Source organism: Ursus arctos, chromosome X (assembly GCF_023065955.2).
Source record: "Ursus arctos isolate Adak ecotype North America chromosome X, UrsArc2.0, whole genome shotgun sequence".
In the NCBI taxonomy this organism is placed as follows: Eukaryota; Metazoa; Chordata; class Mammalia; order Carnivora; family Ursidae; genus Ursus; species Ursus arctos.
This window is the reverse complement of record NC_079873.1, coordinates 26,984,183-27,008,810: the sequence shown is the minus strand read 5'-3', so window position 1 is coordinate 27,008,810 and position 24,628 is coordinate 26,984,183. Positions and strand designations below refer to the sequence as shown.

Genomic DNA, 24,628 nt, shown 5'->3' with positions numbered 1-24,628 from the left:
CATAACAGACATATTTATTAAAGCTAGCTCTGTTCTTCATACCATGAGATGCGAGGATTGCTCCTTGACCTTGAGGATCTTGGGAAATATGCTAAATGTTAAGTAGAGCATAAAAAATAAAAAAATATATTTTTAAAAATTATTTAATAGGACTTCTTGAATATAGGATTACTGAGCTCTAATAGGGCCAATTTTAGAAAATAATGTGGAAACAGGGAAATGCAGCAAAAATCCCCAAAACATATCTTATATTGTAATAAATAGTTGAATAGTGTAGTAGTTCATACTTACACAAATGTGGGTAGAAAATTGTGAGAAAAAAGTGGAGAATGAATCAGTTATTCAAGCAGTGAATTTTAGGTCATTGCTTGGGAGGAAGACCCAGATCTCAACTGATTCATTGAAGATGTAGCTTTTAAAAAAATTAAGGTGATCTTAGATAAAATTCTCAAAAACCCATCCATTTTGCTCATACCATAGCACCTAGGGCCTTTGTGAGAATGGAGCTTGAGCAGCAGGGACTTGTAGCAGAAGGAGTACCATGAGTGCAAAGGCTTTAAAAAAGTGATAGATTTTGGGTGGAGGATTTATGATGATGAGAAATTGGGCTGAAGAGTTGATTGACTTCTAACCACAAAGGTCCTTGAATGTCAAGCTAAGGTGTTAACTTCTGTGTTGGTATTGGAAATTCAAGTCTCCATACTCAGAATTCCCTACTTTTCTCAGTCTTCTAAGGACAATTTCTAGTGTGTTAATCATCATATACTGCGAGTTCCTGGGTCCCTTCTTCCTTCTGGACATCTTCTGCCAGTGTTAATATTGTAAAGAAATACTTGTTCTGTGTCATGGTTGATGGCATTTAATAAGGTTTGGAGTTGTAGAAAAAGATCTTTGTTAATTACACTTTTTTTTGTCATTCTATTAACTATGAGGGATGGGGGAAAAGTTGGAATCTATTTGGTATAGAATAAAAAGAAGGATAGCTTCAATATGAGCATTTCCCAAAATAGATTTATCAAAGAAGTAGAAAGTGCTGTTAGTTTCCACACACACACACACACACACACACACACACACACACACGTACACTTCATATATTAAGCCATCACTAATTTCTACTTATAAATGATGAGAAATTCAAGTTAGAGCCAGCTTCATATTTACGGCAGATGTTTCAATGTTTTTTTTTAATTTAATATGTAGTTTTATTTTTTTATTATAATATTTTTTATTATGTTAGTCATCATACAGTACATCCTGGTTTTTGATGTAAAGTTCGATGATTCATTAGTTGCATATAACACCCAGTGCACCGTGCAATACGTGCCCTCCTTACTACCCATCACCAGCCTATCCCATTCCCCCACCCCCTCCCCTCTGAAGCCCTCAGTTTCTCCGAGTCCATAGTCTCTCATGCTTCATTCCGCCTTCTGATTACCCCCCCTTTCTTTATCCCTTCTCCTACCGATCTTACTAGTTCTTATGTTCCATAGATGAGAGAAACCATATAATTGTCTTTCTCTGCTTGACTTATTTCACTTAGCATTATCTCCAATGTTTTAAAATGCTGTCACTATTTACAGACTACTAACATGTATGCTCTCTTTCTTTCCCCAAATGGGTTATTTTCCACAGCTTCTACAACTTATCCACTATAAATAGAATGTAAGCCATATACATAATTTAAAATCTTCTAGTAACTCTATTAAATAAGAAAGAGATTAAAGTAATTCTAATCGTATATTTAATTAAAATAAATACATCCAAATAATATCATTTTAACAAAGAATCAAAATTAAAAATCATAGGGATTTTTTACATTATTTTTGTACTAAGTCTTCAAAATCTGGTATGTATTTACATGTGCACAACATCTCAGTTCATACTGACCACATTTCAGGTGCTCAATGGACATGTGTAGCTGGTGGCTACCATACTGGATAACACAGTTCGATATTCCTTCTTTCTACACCATCATTTGTGTGAGAGTTAAGTACCTTTACTTTCCGTGAGTGGTTTTAATTTTGGGGGTGGGGGAGAGTTGTAATTTTTCCAAAAAAAAAAATTGCCGTATATAACCTAGTTAAATATAACAAAACACTAGGAATCCTTCACTAGTATTCTCAGGTATGTCTGGCTTAAATGAGATAAACTGTGTGACTTATAATCACTTTTCAGCTACTACAAGGTAAATCATGTTGGCTAATGAATGCTTTTTACATCTAGAAGGAAGCTATACAAATAAAGGTATCCTTGGCTTTAACTGTATGTTATAAACAGAACAGTTGTACATTTTATCTGCAGTCCAGACCTACCCTCTAAGTCCTGGTTCTTATGTCCAACTACTCCCTTGCCTTTCCAGTTAAATATCTCAAGGTATTGCAAACCCAGTGAATCCCAAGAAGATAAACTCATGATTGCCAACTCTGCAACCAACAACCATTTCCTCTTTGGCCCCTCCAGTATCAGGGACAAGAACCAAGATCTGTGGAGTTGTGAAACCAGGAACCTTGGAATTATCCTTGCTATTCCGTGTCCCACACTCACTTCCTCTCCTGTTTCTATTCAGTCTCCCAGCCTATGCGATTTTATCTCCAAAATAGTTCTCACATCCAAATTTCTTTTCATATTCATTGTCATCATGTTAGTCCAGGCTACTGTGGTTTCTTTTCTGGACCACTAATTTGCCTCCCCTTCATCCATTCTTGACACTGAGAAGTCTATTTTCTATGCTTCAGTCAGAATGCTTTTTCTTACAGAAAATCTAACCGTGTCGCTTCTTTGAGTAATACATACAGTGACTTTCTTTTGCTCTTAGTTTAAAGGTACCTAAAAGACTCTGCCTGATATGGGTGTTGCCCACTTACAGTCACAGCCTCATTCATGCTTATTTTCTCCCTACTTCATATTGACCTTTCATTTTCTGAAAATGACACTATATTCCCTACCTCAGAGCCCTGCGTATTCTCCCAGAAGTCCTAACATAGCTAATTCTTACTCCTCCATACCTTTGCTCAAAAGCTAATTTTTATGAGCTCCCAGTCTATATAAGATGTTCTTAATATTTACTGTCATAGCACTCTATTTTTCTTTTATAAAATTAATTACAATTTGATCAAAACTATATTAGAATATTATCTGGCTCCATGAGTAAAGTGTGAAATCAGTGAATGCAGGGACTCTGTTCTCTTAATTATTGCATCCTTAAAATATATCACGGAGGTTGAAATTGACACTCAATAAATAGTTGAAATAATAAATGATATATACTAAATATATACATGTATTTCTCTTATTTGTATGTATGGGTATACAAATAGAGAGGTATAAACATTTTTTTTCATGCAGTGGTGGTCGTATTTCCATAGAAACACAAACTAACATTCCTGGTTAGGATATAAAAATTGTTATTCTATCAATTGTTCTGTTCCAAAGTGATACACTTGTGAACATGATTTTGTTGTTTTTCAAAAAAATTCCAGAAGAAAACCAAAACACGTCGGTGTGCATACACACACATACTCTGTTTACACTATGAGATTCAATACATACATTTTCTTTACTATTTGTTAATTTTTCACCAAACACCTTGTAAATTTATAAATGAATTATGTCAGAAAAAATTGCAGTTAAAGTCTACCTTAGTAGTCTAGACACCATGAAGCGAGAAAGGAGACAAGGAATAAACAAAGTCAATTTAAGCAACTCAGTGTTTAGAATTTTCCATGGGGATTAGAAAGATTTAATGGGTGGGATACTTACCCAACTTAGGAAGGTCAGCAAAGATTTTCTTGAGAATGTACTGCTTTACATAGAAGCCAGAGGATGAATAGGCATTAATAAGACTGGGGAGGGGGGTAGTAGGTGATGGCTAGTTAAGAATCAGAGAAGTCTTGTTTCCCTGGAGCACAGAGGGGAGTAGGTGATGAAAGATGAGTCTGGAGAGGTGGATAGTGTAGGGGCCTTTCGTGAGCTGTGGGTGAGGATTCTAAAAAAATGAAACAGTATTGATAAATTTTACGCTGTGGTATCTCATTGTAGTTTTGATTTGTATTTCCCTGATGCCAACTGATGAGCATTTTTTCCTGTGTCTGTTGGCCATTTAGATGTCTTCTTTGGAGAAATGTCTGTTCTTATCTTCTGCCCATCTCTTGATGGATTATTTGTTCTTTGGGTGTTGAGTTTGATAAGTTCTCTATAGATTTTGGATACTAGCCCTTTATCAGATAAGACATTTGCAAATATCTTCTCCCATTCTGTAGGTTGTCTTTTGGTTTTGTCGACTGTTTCCTTTGCTGTGCAAAAGCTTTTTAACTTGATAAAGTCCCAATAGTTCATTTTTGTCTTTGTTTCCCTTGCCTTCGGAGATGTGTCTAGCAAGAAGTTGCTATGGCCAAGGTCAAAGAGGTTGCTGCATGTGTTTTCTAGAATTTTGATGGATTCCTGTCTCACATTTAGGTCTTTCATCCATTTTGAGTCTATTTTTGTGTGACGTGGATGGAACTAGAGGGTATTATGCTGAGTGAAATAAGTCAATCCAAGAAAGACAATGATCCTATGATTTTAATCCTATGTGGAATTTAAGAAACAAAACAGAGGAGCATAGGGAAAGGGAGGGAAAAAAGAACAAGATGAAATCAGAGAGAGAGACAAACCTTAAGAGACTCTCAATCATAGGAAACAAACTGAGGATGGAGTAACTGGGTAATGGGTATTGAGGAGGGCATGGGATGTAGTGAGCACTGGGTTTATATAAGACTGGTGAATCACTGAACTCTACCTCTGAAACTAATAATACACTATGTGTTAATTGAATTTAAATAAAAAAAATAAATACATGATCCCAAGGGAAACAATTTATGCAGTGATGTAACATCATAAATCAGTTTTGCATTTTCGAAAACTGAGCATAGTGATAGATTGAAAGGAAGCAAGAGCACGCATGGAGAGGCTGGAAAGGATCTTACATTGTGTGGGCTTTTGCTTGTGCTAGGTAACTTACGTGTGAGATACAAAGGTACTTCTTGATCATTTTAGAAGTCATCTGCCTTCTCTGAGAATAGAAGGGAAGCTTGGCTTAGATCTCAGTGGGAGGACTTTATGTCTTACACCTGAATACAGATTAGAAGCAGTTATACAGAAAAACATCAACAATTCAGAGACAGAAATGGTTAACTTTTCATTATACACAAGGAAACTAAAGAAGGGAGAATATAATCGGGACCTCCTCTAGAGCAGAGGCAGACTTGAGGGTGATATTAGAGCCCATTGGGTAGCTATTATCATAGCTCTTCAGATAAAAGTATATCCTGATTGACGAACTTACATGTAGGTAGTGAGGTAGCAAGTTCAGAGACTATGGACTTGGTAGGTCTTCTTTCAATTCTAGCTCTTCCCTAATGCAATCCCTCTGTGAGACATGTGGAGTGTTTACTCGGGGTCCAGATAGCAAAAGAAGAAATGTACCCAAACATTCTGAATCAAAACATGGAATAAGAAGTTCCATCTATGCAATATCATAGACAGTGTCCACATGTAATGGTGGTCTGGATCTTCAATACTTTATCATGATTTTAAAGGGAACCTGAAACTTTATGTAATATAAATTATCCATTGAATAATGCAAATTAATGCATACGTTGTTAATATGTTGTCTAAATTAACGGGAAAAAGTATCAAATCATGATTATTTCCTAAGCTCTAGCTAGAATTATATTGGTTAATATAGTAAAATTCGGTCAAATTTATTAATCATTTAGTGTTTATCTTTTTTCGGGATTTGAGAGATTTTGATTTTACACTGGCTTGTGCTAAAAAGCAATGGGTTCTCTAAATTTCTTGGCATCTATCTATCATCTATCTATCTATCTATCTATCTATCTATCTATCTATCTATCTATCTATCATCTTCCTTATTCTGTCCCTCCCTGAATCTGTACAGAGATGGATGCTGACTCAGTTTTGGGGAATCTGTAATATTATAACATCTCATAAATTAACTGTTTTATACTTCTACCGTGCTTATGTTACCTTATCACTTTATTGATAAGCTGACAAATCTGAAAATTTTTATTTCTTCTCATTTAATGTAGGTACAGTTTTAACTGTTTAAACAATTATAGTTGTGTAAAGTATATATACACATATATTCACATATGGTTTAAAGCTTGTATTTATATATATGCACACATATTGTACTTAATGTATTTTTCATTCCCTAATTTATACCTATATATATATATGTAAGGGAAAGTATACTGTTGAGTAGTGGTTTTGACTTTGAAACCAGACAAACCTGGTTTAAAATTCTCGCTCTACTATTTACTAGGTTCTTGAGTGTGAGCAAATTAGTTGACCTTTTTTTGTAGGCTCAGTTTCCTCGACTGTGAAAATAAAAATACTTATCTTACACGTGTATTGTAAGAATTAAGAATAATAATATGGGTAATCATTATAAGAGTTTCTGACACATACTAAATACACATAATTTTTTTTAGTAAAATAAGTGACATGATATAATTTAAAATATTAACTGCTGTGGGTAATGATACTGTTTTCTGCAAAGGCAAATGATAGCACAGAAAGAGTAGCCTTCAAAGTCAATATACATGAACTCTCCTTGGTTTCTCCAAGTACTGACTTTGTTACCATGGACACATTACTTAGCCTCTATGTTTTGTCATTTCCTTACCTTAAAAAAATGACTTTAACAGCACAAAACTTGCAGGTCTGATGTGAGGATTCAGTATAATATATATGTATATGTATATGTATATTTGTGTGTGTCTGTGGTTTTTGTCAAAATATCATACATGTAGTAGGATTTTATCTTCAGTATCATCATCACATTCTAATTTGTATCTTCACATTTTCACAACTTGTTAATATTTGTAATTAGCAGTGTGATTTAGTTTGCTGACAACTTAGGAAAACATAATGACAAAGTTTAAAATAATATAGTGATTCTCTTCTCTTGCCTTTTGATAAAGTTTTTGACACTTTGCCACCCGTGCGCTATCAGGAGACCATGAGTACCATCCTGACATGGATCCAGCAGTCAGAAACCAAACTCTCTATACCTCAGGTCACTGTCACTGAATATGACATCATGGAGCAGAGACTTAGAGAGTTACAGGTCTGTGAATATTTGTATGTCTTAAACAATATAGTGCAGATTTCATCTATCAAACAGTACATTGGTGTAACATTTCTTTTATATTGGTGTAATATAAAAATAATAGAAATAAAATAATTGTGGCAAGTATGATAGTTTACCAGTTGGAAAAGTGAAGATAAGATTTAAAAAACATAATATTTTACGCATTTGTGCTTTCTCTCCATAAGACAAAAATTCTATCTTTGAAGATAATGACATGGTCTGTGTATGAAGTTTATTCTTTCTCGTTTAGTGTGTATTTTCAGACACAATGATTTTGATTATTATAAAAGTTGTGATATTATTCCCCCCCCCTTTGCTGGCTAATTTATAACTCCTTTCACATTTCCAAACACAAAGTGGTAAAATCTGTGTAGTTATAAAATAAATTTTAAACATTAGCCTTCTGTAATATCATAATTAATTTTTTGAGTTCTATTAACTACATTTTTTTTATTTTTTTTATTAACTACATTTTTAGCTGCCTTATATCAAGTAATAGAAAAATACTAATATGGTAAATGAAAGAAATTTTTAGGAGATTTCAGAATATTTTCCTACTAATTCTGAAAAGCTTGTGTTATATATCGAATCACATTTTATTTTTTAAGTCAAGAAAGCATTTATTAATTGTATTTGGGAGCTGAGATATGTCTACATTTTGAGAATTAAGAAGAAAATAGAAAATTAACTTTTATATGAAGAGTTCTTTTTCAAGAATTAAATATTATTTCTTAAAGTTATGTTAGAACTATTTCTTCAAAGAAATCTCTATTTAAACATTTCTCAGTATATATTGCCCTATTTAGACTGGCTGCTTCCTCTGCTATCACATCAAGCAACCTATAACTGTTTGATCTTGTTTTTTTTAATGTTGTTTTTAATACTTGGAATGATTCCAAAATTTACTTTGAAGGATACATAACTTAATAGAACTATAAACTTAAAAAGAGTACAAAGAATACAGCAACTAGAGGAGTGGATTGAGTATACACTAAATGTATATAGATGAGTGGGAGAACATACTTCTACTGAAGAAACATTGAAGAGAAAAATTACTTACAAATATTACTGAGGAATTGTATTAAGTAGCCAAAAAAAATGTAGTTAGAACTTTGTGTCAAATGTTACACACACAAAAAAAATACCACATATATTGAAAAGTTCAAAAACTATTTAATAAGCACAAATTTTGGAGAAATTTTTAAGTAAAATATTTAAAAACATATAAGAGAGAAACACACAAATAAATGGGCACAATTGCAAACATGGAAAAAATACCAGACAATTTAAAAGAAAGATGAGACCAAGGGAAAAAAATTGAGTAAGGAAGTCACAAAGAGAGACATAAACAGCCATTAGACCCATGAAAAATTATAACTCAAATTGTAGAGTATGAAGTACAAATGTATAAAATGAAATACCATTTTTTACATCTAAGTTGCAAACACAAAGATATACATAAGTTCAGGTCTGGCAGCAATGAACTACCTTCTCACTTTCTGGTGGGAATGTAAATTGAATTAAAATTTTGCTGAGGAAACTTTTCAGTACTTCCTAACAACGTACAAAATAATTAATTGCATTATGCATGTAAATACTATTTTCATGAAGTCTGTGTCTTAGTAATCAGAATACATGAAAAAATAGAAAAATAGATGGAGATATATAGGTGGGTAGATTATAAACATAATTTACAGGGGTGGAAAACTAGAAGTTAATTTGTAGAGCTAATAATGGGAAATAGTTAAATGAACCAGAGAAGCCATTAAAATTTATGTTTTTGAAAAATACTTAATGATGTGGGAAAAGGATCACAAAAAAAGGCCTAGCTCAAAATATAGTTATATGCATGCTAGATATTGTCTAAATAATAAATCAAGTTTAATGAAGTAAAATTAAAGCAAAGTAAAAAAAAAAACTAAAATACCACAAAATAGGCACAAGATATTATATAGCTATAAAAGGCATGTATTTGGCATATTTGGGAAATATTATAGATCACATTATAAAAGAAGGAATGATTGTGTATGTGTGTATATAATATGTTCACATATTCAATATTTAGTTGTAGAAACATAAAGTTTACATAAAATCATATGCAAATGGGTAATTTTTCCATGTTTTATCTTGAACCTTCATTACTTTATAACCGGAAAGTAATAAATAGCGAGTGAGGAAACCCTAAAGATATACATTCTGTTATAAGCGATTGCATAGGTTACACAGGACAATTGTAAAACCAACTTTAGAAATTCTCCCCCAAATTATCCTAGAATTTTACTGTAACACCAAAAAGAAATGTCTTGTAAAAAATATGGAACTTTAATTAATTGGCATTCGTAGGCCATACATCTGATATCTTACTCAGTTTTGTTATCCCATGTATCTATATGATTTAGTTATGTTTTTACCTAGAGAGCATTAGAAGTTGTCTTACTAAAGACTCAGTGTAATTAAATTAAGCTCCATAACTATATCGTAAATACAGTTATTAATATCCAGACATGATGCAATAAAATTAGGTGTGCTAGAACTCTGGTTCATTTAGATACAGTTTGGGTTATATTTGACATTATTCATAAAAACAGGCATAGATTTTTAAGTAAAATATTTCTGTGCAAATTACTCTTAGGGTAAATAGTAGAATTTAAATTACTCCCAGTTACTCTGTAACTGATGGCACATCACCTATATTTTTAGATGTTTGAATCACATAGCTTTCACTGTAAATACATTTAAGTGAAACCTGTAAGTGAAACTGTACAATGAAACTCATTATTATTCATCAATTAGTATACATGTACTTTCCCTTTTTAATTTTGAGGCTTTACAAAGCTCTCTGCAAGAGCAGCACAGTGGCCTAAACTATCTCAGCACCACTGTGAAAGAGATGTCAAAGAAAGCACCAGTGTCTGATATTAGCCGGAAGTATCAGTCAGAATTTGAAGAGATGGAGGGCCGCTGGAAGCAGCTGTCTTCTCAGCTGGTTGAACATTGCCAGAAGCTGGAGGAGCAAATGGCTAAACTTCGAAAAATTCAGGTAATTCAAGATTGGACTTTTGTATTCATTTTTTCTTTGCTTGTTTCTCCCCTAATGTGTTTTAAAATTTAAAGGCAAATAGACATTTAACCTCCATAGTTCTTCAAAGTCAGTGATAAGATCAAAAGACACACATTTTTCTCAAATGAGCATATTTTGCTTATTTCTTTAAAGAAACCAGTAATTAAGAGTTCCCCTTTCTAGATTCTCTAGAGAATCATTATTTTTTTTTTGCCACCAATACCGATAGGACTTAAATAGATTTTTAGCTTAAAAATTTTCAAAACCAGTCTCTCCTTTAGTCTGGTTGTCCTTTAAAATATAGGTATCACTTAGCTTATGAATAGATAAAAAATTATCTGTCACGTAATATAGTCATATCATTTTATCCACATATTTTACTTCTAATTGTATATATAAATTTGACCTCATTAGCTTCCACAGACCAGCTCCTACTGACTTAATTTGTTTGAATAGTGTCACCATGCTCCTAATCACTGAAGCTGAAAATGCCAAACCAACAATTGCATTCTAGTCTAAAGTCTAAAATGTTTACTGAGATAGGTAATACCTCTCTTATGGGGTGAATTATTGTGAAGAATATTAATGCTGGGATGAATCTTTGACTGCATCATGGCATGATGGAAAGCATTGGAACAAGATACTTCTGGGTTTAAGTCCCAGTCCAGCTATTAGTTGTTTGTTTTTAACTCTTACAAACCAAAAGAATGAGTCCTAATACATTCTTTAAAGCACAACATACATATGAACATGGCTCTACATATAAACATATGTGCACACACACATACACGCAAACACATTTTGCCAGTACCAGTGCTAAAAGAGGGTATAAATACATGGTCCTTGCCAACAAGGAGCCCTCATTCTAGTGAAGGGAAAAGGTGTGTTAGTTCCCTATCACTGCTGTAATGAATTACTGCAAATTTAGTAGCTTAAAATGGCACAAATTTATTATTGTACAGTTCTGGAGGTCAGAAGTCCAAAATCAGCCGCAGTGGGCTAAAATCAACGTGGAGGCAGGGCTGTGTCTTTTGCAGAGTCTTTAGCAGAAAATCTGTTGCCTTGTCCTTGTTAGCTTCTGGAAATGACATTTCTCCCCTGATATGTGCATCCTCTTTCTTCAACATCAGCAGTGCAGCATCTTAGAGCCTCTTTCTCTAGCTCTCACACTCCTGACCCCCTCTTAATAAGAACCCTTGCAATTACATTGTGCCTGGCTAGATAACCCAGAATAATCTCTCCATTTCAAAATCCTTAATCTCATCTGCAAATTATTTTTTGCCATGTAAGGGACCATATTCACAGGTTCCAGGGATGAGGGCATGAACATCTTGGGGAGGTCATTATTCAGCCAACACAGGAAGTAAATTAAACAGTACAGTAAATATTACCACAAGAGACAGAAAAGAAATCCAACATAACCTGGGCCAAGGGGCTATGAAATGTTCTTTGAATATGGGTTATCTGGGCTACACCTTGATCAAGTAGAATTTAGTCAGCTGATGAAGAGGGAGAGAAGGTATCTGACAAAATGAAGCCGTATGTTCACTTAGCCAGAAGGGGTTCAGTCTTGGAGAGACAAAAATACGTTTGGAGATTAATAATGCATATGATTAGAAAAATGATCTAAGAGTAGATAGTGAATGGACCCGGATGCCACGCATTGGAATATGAATTACAAACCTAATGACAGTGGGATTAAAAAATTAGAATTTGGAAATGCTATTTTAAAGGGAGAGAGATACGATGATAATATTTGTGTTTTCAAAGCATCGCTGTGATAAGACGAAGGAGTGAAGAAAACTCCTGACACCCATGTGAAGAATGGATTAGAGTAGGGAAAGATTGAGGCTAACACCAAAAAGAGCTAATGCAGTAATCAAGGAGCCAATAATAAGATCTGAACTAGGACAGTGGCGAGATGGAAGAAACGCGAAACCAGACTCAAGAGACATCAGCAAGATGATAATGTTGAAATCTGAAGTTCTTAGATTTAGTCAAATGCTTTTAAAAAGCATTAGTATTAATCATAGTGAAGGGGAAGCTTTCTAGGAAGCACATATTTTCAATAGAGATTTAATTAAGAAGGGAGGAAATAGCACATCTGGGCAGCAGACTTGAATTGTGTGGGCAATAAAGGAGCTTGAAAATCATACGTTTGAAAAGTAGCCAAAAAAAGCAGTCGGGAGGTGGGGGGAGCAATATGTGAAAGAATAATGGGAGGTACTTGGCTATTTATAAATGATAAAAGATGACATTTTTCACCTGATCATTACTTCAGCCTGGTCAGGCAAATAAGAAATTAAAGTCAGAAGTTTTCTTTTCAAAGGCGACAAAATCTTGTGTTCTGAAAAGTTCCCAACTGGAGGGACTATTTAAACTGTCAACTGTAGAAAACAATTTGTGGAAGTTCAGGTTTAGGGAGGCTGTAAAGACACCATTACATTGAGTTTATTGTTCATAGTTTGTTTTATGTACTGTAAGGGCACATTGTTAGTATTATCATGAGTTGTTTTGTAACTTAAAATTTCTCTAGAGGGTGATATGATTTAATGTTCTCAAGAGTAACATCATAAAACCACATTTGGTAGTAATTTTTTATTTTTAACAATAGCAGACTTCATACACCAGTGCTCATACAGTAGACCATAAAAGTGCAGTCTTAGTAAAAATATTCTTTTCCTGAAGAGCTACTTAGAGACATCCTACAAACACAGGAATTGTTTCTGGGCTTGTGTTCATAAATATCACTGTGATGAATTGTGTTAAGAGAAATGAACACCCCAATAAGGCTTAAAATGGATCTCTGATTCCAGAATCACATAAAAACTCTGAAGAAATGGATGGCTGAAGTTGATGTTTTCCTAAAGGAGGAATGGCCTGCCCTTGGGGATTCAGAAATTCTGAAAAGACAGCTGAAACAGTGCAGGGTAAGATTTTTATATGACCCTTATCATATGAAGACTTCTGTGTGGAAGTTATGATTGGTTTTATCAGTGGTCCTTAACCAGAGTGGTTTTGCTCCCCTGGGGGACATTTAACAATCTCTAGAGACATTTTTGTCACAACTTGGAGAGGGGCGGATGCTGCTAGCCTGTAGGAATAGAGGCCAGGAATGCTCTGTACATGTTCTACGATGTACCAAAGAGCCTCTCACAACAAAAATAAGCCAGTCTAAAATGATAGTAGTGCCAGTGTTGAGAAACCAGGTTAAATAAATGATGAGCAGAAAAACATTGTCTTTTACTCAATACTCATAAGATTGTTTTACTATAAAATACAGTTTAATTTAAAGGCAAAGAAGCCTTTGAGCAATTTGCTACATCTTACTGCAGCTTATTGGTCATACTGTGTTGCTCTGCCCAGGCATACCACGCTGGACATAATATTACACAATAGGGATTTGTGAAATAATATTCATTATACTGTTGTCATGCAGTGGAAAGAAAGTAATCTAGCTCTTTAAAGAATTTTCTTTGCAAATACAAGCTAAGAAAAAAGAAAAAAACTGGCTTACAAATAACCTTCACACCCATCATGCTATAAACAATTGCTGCAATATCTTGCATTCGAAAACCAAAATCATTTCAAAAATAGTAATGTATGAAGCCCATCATTTTCACACATTTTTCTAACAAGGAAAATTAAATTTATTTCTTTTTGTGTCTAAGTAGAATATAGATAATTCCCTACTTGAGTCACACCAGGAAAACCACTGAACAGCTTTGGCAAGGCTGAGACACAGATTTGTCTGTATCTGTAGGTGGGTGTCTGTCAGATTTTAAATTCCTTAAAATCTTTTAAGAAGTAAAGATTTTAATTCATGGGTAACGTCCTGAGTCCTGATTATATGTTTCCTACCTGTGTGGCATTTCTAGTATGTTGTGGTGATGTTTGCAGCTAGCTTACATGGAATTATTTCCTTAGCTTTTAGTCAACGATATTCAGACCATTCAGCCCAGCCTGAACAGTGTCAATGAAGGGGCGCAGAAGCTGAAGATCGAAGCGGAGCCGGAGTTTGCCAGCAGACTTGAGACAGAACTCCGAGAACTTAACGCTCAGTGGGATTACGTGTGCCGCCAGGTACGTACAGCCTCTTTCACTGTGCCGGGTCTCTATTTAGTTAAGTAAGATTTTCTTAATATCTCCCTTGACCACTGCCCCCTTTGAAAGTTTAATCTCTGAGTATGTTGATGCTTTAAAGTCTGGTGAGTTCAAACTAGCCTTTGTCTACCATAAAAAACAGAGTAGCAATTTTAAGCGGTATCTCTTCATCTTACTGGGATCCTAAAATAACTTTCTCAAAGACTGAACATGCTAAACAGTGAGGCCCTGTTTTTAGGCGTGATTTTCATTGACTGCTTTCTCCAGTGCATAACTTTATAATAGTAACTGGATTAGCAGAACATGCTTTATACTTGTCGACTTGGTACAGGGATAAAATGAACGACTCATCTATGTGTATGGACAAATATGATAAATAATTTTCACTTCTGATTATTAAGGTAGACAAGTTTGACTATTTCAGTAAATAAATTAAGATTGGAAATAGTTAAGAAAAGCTCAGTGGGGGAAATAAAACGTAAAATTTGCCTACGATCACATCTGAGTTCCTCATTTTTATACAGCAGAATGTTCGATAGACATTGATTTTCAATTTCAAGATTACATTATGGAAAAGTAAATATTATACACACAAGTAGGGTATATCTAATACTTCTTGTTCAAAAGATGAAATTTTGACCTAAAGCAGTGTTTATTGTTCAGTACACCAGTACGTTTTTTGAAGTTAATGAGAGGTTTCATCTTATGTGTAATAGAGGCAGTCAGTCTTTCATTATTTCTAAGTAACCTTTCAAAGTTGGAAAGAAATCATGGCACAAGGCAAACACTGAATTTGAAAAAGGAAAGAATTTAGAAAAGTAAAAGGCAAGGCAAGTCACCCAGCTAATACTGTCACTGGCAAATGCTCAACAGTTCTATTAAGTCACAGACGAAATAGCCCTGGGTCAGCAGGCATGCATTCTTCTCTGGAGTAAGCCAGTTCTGGAAGGAATGTTCAGGAAAAAAAATATTACTTAGGTAATAGATTATACCATTTATGTTTTCCTGGAAGGCCAGTATGAAAGGTGTTTGTTGAATGTTTCGAACGGATGAATAGAAAGAACACCACAAATTTAGAGCAAGAGGGAAAACAAGAGCAAAAAAGATGTATAAAGTCAACAATATTACTGATACCTCAAGGTTTTTACGTGTTGGAGAAGTATAATTTTTAAAGTATCTCTGGCCTTAAAATGTCCTTGTTTAAGACCTTTCTGCTATAAAATTTTTTTCTTATTTTTGCCAATTAGGCAAGTTCTTACTATATTTTTTTTATCAGGGCTTCTACACTCACACCTACCTTTGACCATTATTCCTTTTCTAACATGACACATTACTTTCTTCATTTAATCAGATCCTGTGAGAAATGACATATTTGCTGGTAAAGAGAACTTGCCTCAAGTCGAGAGGCTGAGAGAGAGGAATCAAAAATGTATTCCGTTTCCTGTTTGAAGTGACAGTGTTGGCCACAGTGCCTTTAACTAATGATAGAAAGACTGGGGACTAAAGAAGGAACAAAATTGAACAAAATACTTCCATTTTGGTCATGTTTACTTTGGAGAAGTAGACAGTCAGAAATGTATCTGGAATTCAAGTGGGATACTTGAACTAGGCATATAAACTATGTGTGCAAAAATAAAGATATCATTTTTATAAGAAAACTCCTGTCTCACAATGAAAACATTCCCCAGATCCACTTCCCTGAAATGCTTGGCTAGTAAAATTTAAAACTTTTACAGATGGAGAAGGATTTCTCATGGATGGAGAGGCAAACATAGTATGTAAGACCAGGAGCTCTGAAACCATATTGCCTTGGTTTATGTCTTGCCCCTACCATAAACCACTTGTGTGATCCTGGAAAAGATGCTTATTCTCTCTGTGCTTCAGTTTTCCAGTCTTCATAATGAGATGATATTAATACCTACTTTATAAGAATTTTATGATCAAATGGGTTAATTAATTGAGAGAGAGAGTGAGAGAGAGAGAGTGGGGAGGGGCAGAGGCAGAGGGAGAGGGAGAGAGAGTCCTCTAGCGGACTCCCTGCTGAGTGCAGAGCCCAATGCGGGGCTCTATCCCAGGACCCTGAGATCATGACCTGAGCCGAAATCAGGAATCAGACACTCAACTGACTGAACCACCCAGGTGCCCCAGATGAGTTAATCTTTGTAAAGTGTGTAGACTAGTACCTAGCACAGAGTAACCACTATGTACATGCTTGGTATATGAAATAAATGGACATGAGATAGACCCAAACTTGCATGTGTAACATTATAAAATGTTTCATTTTGAAATAAATAGTATGTAATTATATATTTTAATTAATAGTAGCTCTAAATTTATAATAAATAGTTACCAAGAAACACTGGATCTAGAGATTAGAAAGATGTCATTCTGGTAACTTGCAAATTTGTCTTTTTCTCAGTACAGCTTTTGGGTGCAATCATCCACAGATCCCTGGGTCCCTCTTCATTATTTCTTAAATATTTTAACAGCTTACTTACTGTCACTCCTGTTATAATTCTTGGGGATTTCAGTATCTTCTCAGATGATGTTTCCAGTTCCTGAGGCCTCAGTTCTTTGATAGCTCCTCCAGTGATTTTGTCTTCCATTCTTCCTCGGCTGCCCATTCCCAGCCTCTTAATGTAGACATTGTCATTACCAGATGCTTCTCCACAATACGAACCTCAGGTACCCCACTCTGCAGCCATCAGTACCTTCATTTCCAGCTCATTCCCCTAATAATCCAACCTCAAAATTCTTCCATCCTAGTGGAATGCATAATCCAATGATTTTACCAGCTTTTCATTAGAGAAACATTTCATCTTCTCTTTGTCATTTCTTACTCAAGGGAGATTCTGTACTATATGCTGGCTATCTATAATCCATCATTAAAAGCACCCCTTGTGTTTTTCCCTCAACTCTCTTGTCCTTTCCAGTCTTTCTGTAACATACCCATGTGACGGCACCCTACCTAGGTCAGATTCACTTTCCTGCTGTTGCTGTCCCTGCACTGGGAAGGATGAATATGGCTGAAGGAAAATACATATCATACTGAGTAGTCTCACTTGGAAATCATGAGTGCATACCTCAAGTAGCCCCTTGGTGCTGACCGGTAATCTTATTACATTTTTCATATCCATTCATAGCCCCACTCCTCTGAGGAATATTTCACAGATTTCCTCAGATCTCTACCAGTTCTTCCCTCCTTACTCTATGGCAATTGACTAGCTTCCCATTTCTTCTTCTTCTTCTCCTCCTCCCCCGCTTCCTTCCTCCTCCCCCTCTTCCCCCTCCTCCTTCCTCTCCCCCTCCTCCTCCCTCTCCTCCTCCCTCTCCCCCTCCTCCTCCCTCTCCTCCTCCCTCTCCCCCTCCCCTTCTCCTCCTCCTCCTCCTCCTCCTCCTCCTCCTCCTTCTTCTTCTTCTTCTCCTTTCTAGCTTCCCATTTCACTGAAAAAATAGAAATATTCAAAAGTGTACTTGCACGTACTCCCACAGACTTGCATATTAGTTCATGGATTCTATTTTCCCACTGTTAATATGAATGACCTGTCTGTGCTCCTACCTAAGGTCAGCATTTCCACTTTTTTTAAATAAAAGTTTAATTTATTTATCTGAGAGAGAGAGAAAGATATGTCATGAGCACTGGGGAGGAGTAGAGGGAGAATCAGAGGCCCCACTGAGGAGGGATCCTGATGCAGGACTCTATCCCAGGACTCTGGGATTATGATCTGAGCCAAAGCCAGACACTTAACTGACTGAGCCACCCACGCACCCATAAGGCCAGCCTTTCCACTTATATGTTGGATACCATCCTCTTTTTTCAGGACATAGACATGATGCTACCTATTGAACATCCTCCTACCTCCTACATCAAAAATGTATTTCTTTCCTCTACTGGATCATTCCCATCAGTAGGGAATTATGCTGTAATATCTCCTGTCATTAAAAAGATAGCCACTTGGAGTGCCTGGCTGGCTCAGTCGGTGGAACATATGAGTCTTGATCTTGGGGTTCTAAGTTCAAGCCCCATATTGGTAGTAGAGAATACTTAAAAACAAAGTTTAAAAAAATACCCCCTTTGACTCACATTTCCTCCACCCCAATTCTCCATTTCCATTTCCCTTTACAGAAACACTTTCCATACCACTGGTTCCATTCTCTCTTGAATGCACACTAATCAGGCTTTCATCCTCATCACTAAACAGTTTTTGTCGTGGTCACCAGTGAATTCACATCATTAAATCCATTGTTTAGTCTTTATTTTTGTTTGATTGGCTTCTATATCATCAGTTTCTGTTGGTTCTCTCTTAGTTTGCCTTCAATTTCCATGACTACTCTGAATACATTTGGTGGTTCCTTTGCCTTGATCTCTAAACTTGGAATCATTCCAGGGCTCCTTCTTTGGACTTCTCTTCCTTATCACCACTTATTCCTTAGGTAAACTTATTCAGCTTTATGGCTTTAATTGTTATCTATAAGTTGTTGCTTTAATAATTTTGTTACAATCTGGATCTTTTCCTGAATCCTAAATCTGCATATCCATCTCCTGACTTGATACCTCCATATTGATGAATAGATGTACTAAATCTAGCATGTACCCCAAATTCCTTACATACTCTTCAATCTGCTACCCTAATAGTCTTCCTGGAACAACAAATGACAACTCAATCCTTCCATTTATCCAAGCCAAAACCCTTGAGTCAAGTCGTCTCATCTCCTTCTGCCTTTGTGGGAGCTGTGCAATCCAGTACCATACACCAAGGTACTTGGGAGGAGTCTCACCCACCTATGAATCAACTAATAGTCATACAGACCTCAATCCTGCCTGTGTGCTCTGCAGGAGTCCATTAACCAGCTTAAGCCCCTTTTAGCCATGGTCTGGTAGCCCCTGGAGAACACTGACTTAGACAATCATCCATGGAAAAAAGAGCCTTAGTGGAAGTCCAAGAGTCTGTTGGCGAAGATACAGTGCAGTGTTGGAACAAAAATAATCCAAGACTGGATGCATTGGAAAAGGTAAGAAGAAAGGTTTGACGTTACTTGCATCACTCCTCCCCCAAGGTTGCATAGCTCCATGGCAAGAATCATGACTTCTCCCACTTGGAAAGGTGAGACCATGTAAGTGCCCAGCTTCCCTAGCTATGTGGGATGTTGCCAAAGAAGCATATTTTTCTCTCCTCAATCCATGGTACTAAGTTGTGAGCTACACTACTGAGGGGGTAATGAGCAGCTGGAAGAACAGCCACCAGGTCTGGGAATTGTATTAAAAGTACACAGATCATACTACTATCACTGACTCCATTAAGAGGTCTGCCCACCAGCTGCTGGGGTCACTCTGCCCAGTGATCTCCCCAGTTTCCCACAGCACTACCAGTTTCCTATATGACATACCCACATGCCTCCCAGTACGATGGCTGGCTCCCAGTGCATACTCTGGATGGTGGCAAGGACAAGCTTTTGTAGGAAGGTAATGAGTATGCACAGAAGGTTGGCCTAAATCTGCAGACCTTGGAGGGACCACAGACCTGAGCATTTAGCACCACTCTTGGAAAAGCAGAAAGGAGGCTGTCAATACTAGTCTGGTTTTTTGCAGGATGAAGAGAGGCCATACAAGCTTAATAATTCTGCCACAAGGGGGAGCCAGAATTGTGGACCGGTCATATTCGTAGAGGGTGTCAGATAGCCTCAGAATCCCTAGCAGGGTTGACAAAAGGCATTTTTCTTTTGATGGCAGATAGTAAAGACTGGAGGAGGTGACTTTTAATGTGAATGCAAAGACAGTGTTGCTAGACTTCAAGGAACGTGGAGAATCAAGGAATTATACTACTACCAAAGGGTCATAATAATTTTCCGGTAACCAAACTCAAGGACCTGCAGATCTGCTGCTCATCTGTTAAAGACTTGAAAATAGTTGTTCTAAGGAAACTCAGTGAGCTGTAGGAAAACAAAGACTATTCAATTAAATTAGGAAACCAATACATGAACAAAATGAGAAATTCAAAAAAAGAAATAGAAATCATAAAAAGAAAATGGAAATCTGAGAGCAGAAGAATACAATGAAAGAAGTGGAAAACATAATAAAGAGCATTAGTAGCCTGGATCAAGTGGAAGGAAAAAAATCTGTGAAGTAGAAGACAGGACCTTTGAAATTGGTTAGAGAATGAAAAAAAAAAGTGAAAAAAACATATGTGCCCTATGGAATACTATCAAGAGAAGTAATTTGTGAATTATTAGAGTCCCAGAAGGAGAAGAGAGGGGTAAGGAGGCAGAAAGCTTATTTATGGAAATAATGGCTGCAAACTTCTCAAATCTGGAGAGAGATTTGACCATCCAAATCCATGAGGCTTGTAGGTCACCAAAAAAGTTCAACTCAGAAACATATTCCCTAAGAGACATCAAAAATGAAAAAGTCATTTATTTTATCAGAAAAATAAGCTTATTTGGGAAGAGTAGAGGAGGTGCAATTTGGGACGATTAAACTATGGCAAACCATAGACACATCTGAAAAGACAGAAGCAAGGTCAGCTCTTAATAGGTGTCAGGGTGAAATTGGGGAAGGTTGTTTTGAACAAAGGTTTATTGGAGGACAAGAGTGTAAGGATGTGGCAGCTTCTCATTGGCTGCAGGCATTGTTTAGCACATTGCTCCTGGGGTAGGAAGAGAGCTTCCTTCTTCCTGCTGGGTATGTAGGCTACAGGGAGTGGTACATGTGTGACAGCTCCCCCTTCAGGGCATCTGACTCCATTTTAAATGAGGTTTCCTATACTCATTCTCATAATTTCTGCCTACAAAGGAATCTCATAAAGCTTTCACTGGATTTCTCAGCAGAAACCTGACATGCCTGGAGAGAGTGAGAGTATATATTTAAAGTGCTGAAAGAAAAAAAATGCTAACCAAGAATATACTGTCTGACCAAGTAATCTTTCAAAAATGAAGAAGAGATAAAGTCTTTTATAGACACACAAGAGCTGAGAAAGTTCATTACCACTAGACCTACTGTAGAAGAAATGTTGAAAGAAGTTCAAGCTAAAATTAAAGGATATTAATTAGTGGTATGAAAACATATGAAAATATGCTGTATACACTGCATTAATGGAATGAAAGATAAAAAAAACATATCATCTCAGTAGATGCAGAAGAGGCATTTAACAAAATTGACAGTTTGGCATCCTTTCATGATAAAAACTTAATAAATTCTGTATAAAAGGAATGCCCCTTACCGTAATGGAAACCATATATAACAAGTTTACAGCCAATATCATACTCAATAGTGAAAAGCATAAAGCTTTTCCTCTAAGATCATACAAGGATGCCCACTCTCACCACTCCTATTTAACATAGTCCTGGAAATTCTAGCAAAAGCAATTAGAAAAGAAAAAGAAATAAAGACATCTGAATTAGGAAGAAATAAAATTGTCTGTTTGCAGATGATGTGTTCTTCTATATAGAAAATCCTGAAGACTCCACCAAAAAATGTTATAAAATAAACAAATTTAGTAAAGTTGCAGTATGGAAGTAGTCAAATTATGGAATGAGCCCAGATGTCCATCGACTGATGGATGGATAGAGAAGATGTGGTGTGTGTATACACACACACACACACACATATACACACACACACACACACATACACAGTGGAATATTAGTTATCAGAAAGAATAAAGTCTTGGCATTTGCAATGACGTGGATGGAGCTAGAGTATATTATGCTAAGTGAAATAAGTCAGAAAGATAAATACTACATGAATTCACTTATGTGGAATTTAAGAAACAAAACAGATGGATCAACTGGGTAGCTCAGTTGTTAAGCGTCCGATTCTTGATTTTGGCTCAGGTCATGATCTCAGGGTTGTGAGATCAAGCCCAGCATGGGGCTCTGGGCCCAGCATGAAGCCCACTTAAGATTCTGTCTCTCCCTCTCCCTCTGACCCTCCCTGCCCCACTCACATGCATGCACACTCAATACATACATACATACAGATGAACATAGGGGAAGGGGGAAAAAAGAGAGGGTGCTGGAAGGGAGTTGGGCAGGGGATAAGCTAAAAGCATGATGGTATTAAGGAGGGCACTTGTGATGAACACTGAGTGTTATATGTAAGTGATGAATCACTAAATTCTCCTGAAACCAGTATTACATTGTATGTTCACTAACTAGAATTTAAATAAAAACTTGAAAAAAAGTTGCAGTATACAAAATCAATGTATAGAACTATGCAGAAATCAGTTATATTTCTATACAGTAACAACAAAATATCTGAAAAAGAAATAAAACAATCCCTTTTATGAGAGTATCAAAAACAAAAGAGTTAAGGAATAAGTTTAACCAAGGTGGTGAAAGATCTGTACTATGAAAACAATAGAACTTTGATGAAAGAAATTGAAGAAGACACAAATAAATGGAAAAATATCCTATGTTCATGGATCAGAAAAGTTCATGTTGTTAAAATGTTCATACTATCCAAAGCCATTTATAGAGTCATTGCAATCGCTATCAAAATTCTAAGGACATTTTTTCTCAGAAATTGAACAAACATTCTTAAAATTTGTGCGGAACCTCAAAAGACCCCATATGACTAAAACCATCCTGAGAAAGAAGAAGGAAGTCAGAGACATCACACTTCTGATTTCAAAGTATATTCCAAAGCTATAGTTATAAAAACAGTATGGTACTGGCATAAAAATAAACACACAGACCAATGGAAAAGAATTGAGAGCCCAGAAATAAACCCTCATGTGTACAGTCGGCTAATATTTGGCAGTAGAATCAAAGATAACCAATGGGAAAAGGATAAATCTCTTCAATAAATGGTTTTGGGAAAACTGGATAATCACACAGAAGAATGCAATTAGATTCCTATCTTACACCACAAAAATGAACACAAAATGTGTTAAAAACTTAAAAGACCTGAAACCATAAAACTTAGAAGAAAACAGGGAGAATATTCTTTGACATTGGTCTTGGCAATGATATTTTCGATATGACACCAACACACAGGCAACAAAAGAAAAATACGTGGAGCTACATCAACCCAAAAAGTATAGATGCGCATCAAAAGAAACAACAAAATTAAAAGACAACCTACAGAGTGGGAGAAAACATTTTCAAACGATGTTATCTGTTAGGGGGTTATTAGCTAAAATATGTAAGAACTTATACAACTCAGTAGCAAAACACAATACGGTTTAAAAATAGAGAAACTGAATAGTTTCTTTCCAAAGACGACATACAAATGGCTAAACGTTACTTGAAGAGATGTTCAGCATCACTATTAATCAGGGAAATGCAAATCAAAACCACAGTGAGGTATGACCTAACATCTCTTACAATGGCTATCATCAAAAAGGGCAAGAGATAACAAATGTTGGTGAGGATGTGGAGAAAAGGGAACCCTTGTGCATTGTTGGTGGGGATGTAAATTGCTGCAGCCAATACGGAAAACAGTATGAGGTTCCTCAAAAAAAAAAAAAAAATTAAAAATAGAGCTACCTTATGATCCAGCAATCCCACTTATGGGTATATTTCCAAAGGAAATGAAATCGGAGTCTTGAAGAGATATTTGCACCCCCATGTTCATTACAGCATTATTCACAATAGTCAAGACAGAAAACAACCTAAGTGTACAGCAATGGATGACTGGATAAAGAAGATGTGGTGTACCTATACATATATGTGTGTGTGTGTGTGTGTGTACATACATACATACATACATACATGTGTACATACAATGGAACAGTATTCAGACATGAGAAAGAAGGAAATCGTGTAATTTGCATAAATGTGGATTGACTTTGAAGGCATTATGCTAAGTGATATAAGTCAGAGAAAAATATTTTATGATCCTACTTATATGTGGAATCTAAAAAACTGAACTCTGGAACAGAGTAGTGGTTGTGGTTGAGGGCCAGGGGTTGGGGTAAATGGAAAGATTTCAGTCAAATGTTACGAACTTCCAGTTATACACAGAATAAGTTCTTGGGATCTTATATATGACATGGTGACTGTAGTTAGCAATGCTGTGTTGTATACTTGAAAGTTGCTAAGAGAGTAGATCTTAAATGTTCTCATCACAAAAAGAAAAAAAATGATAATCATGTGAGGTAATGGAGGTATTAACTAATCCTATTGTGGAAATCACATACACAATATATATGTGTATCAAATCCTCACATTGCGCACCTTAAACTTACACAATGTTATGTCAGTTATACCTAAATAAAGCCTGGGTGGAGGGGGAAGTGGAATGAAGAAGGGCAGTGCTGAATGTTAGATTTAAAAATTCTAGAACAGAAAACATGAAGAACTGT

At 35.9% G+C, this 24,628-nt stretch overlaps 1 protein-coding gene across 17 annotated transcripts in view; it reads left to right on the top strand.

Moving 5' to 3' along the window:
• The window catches only part of DMD (dystrophin), a 2,358,181-nt gene that overhangs the window by 1,052,314 nt on the left and 1,281,239 nt on the right, over positions 1–24,628 (top strand). For all 17 annotated transcript variants that reach the window (XM_057310259.1, XM_057309646.1, XM_048213297.2 and 14 more), the window contains 4 exons: positions 6,990–7,135; positions 9,984–10,199; positions 13,037–13,150; positions 14,148–14,303. In XM_057310259.1, the coding sequence (XP_057166242.1) occupies positions 6,990–7,135; positions 9,984–10,199; positions 13,037–13,150; positions 14,148–14,303 (632 nt within the window). The remainder of the gene's footprint in view (positions 1–6,989; positions 7,136–9,983; positions 10,200–13,036; positions 13,151–14,147; positions 14,304–24,628) is intronic.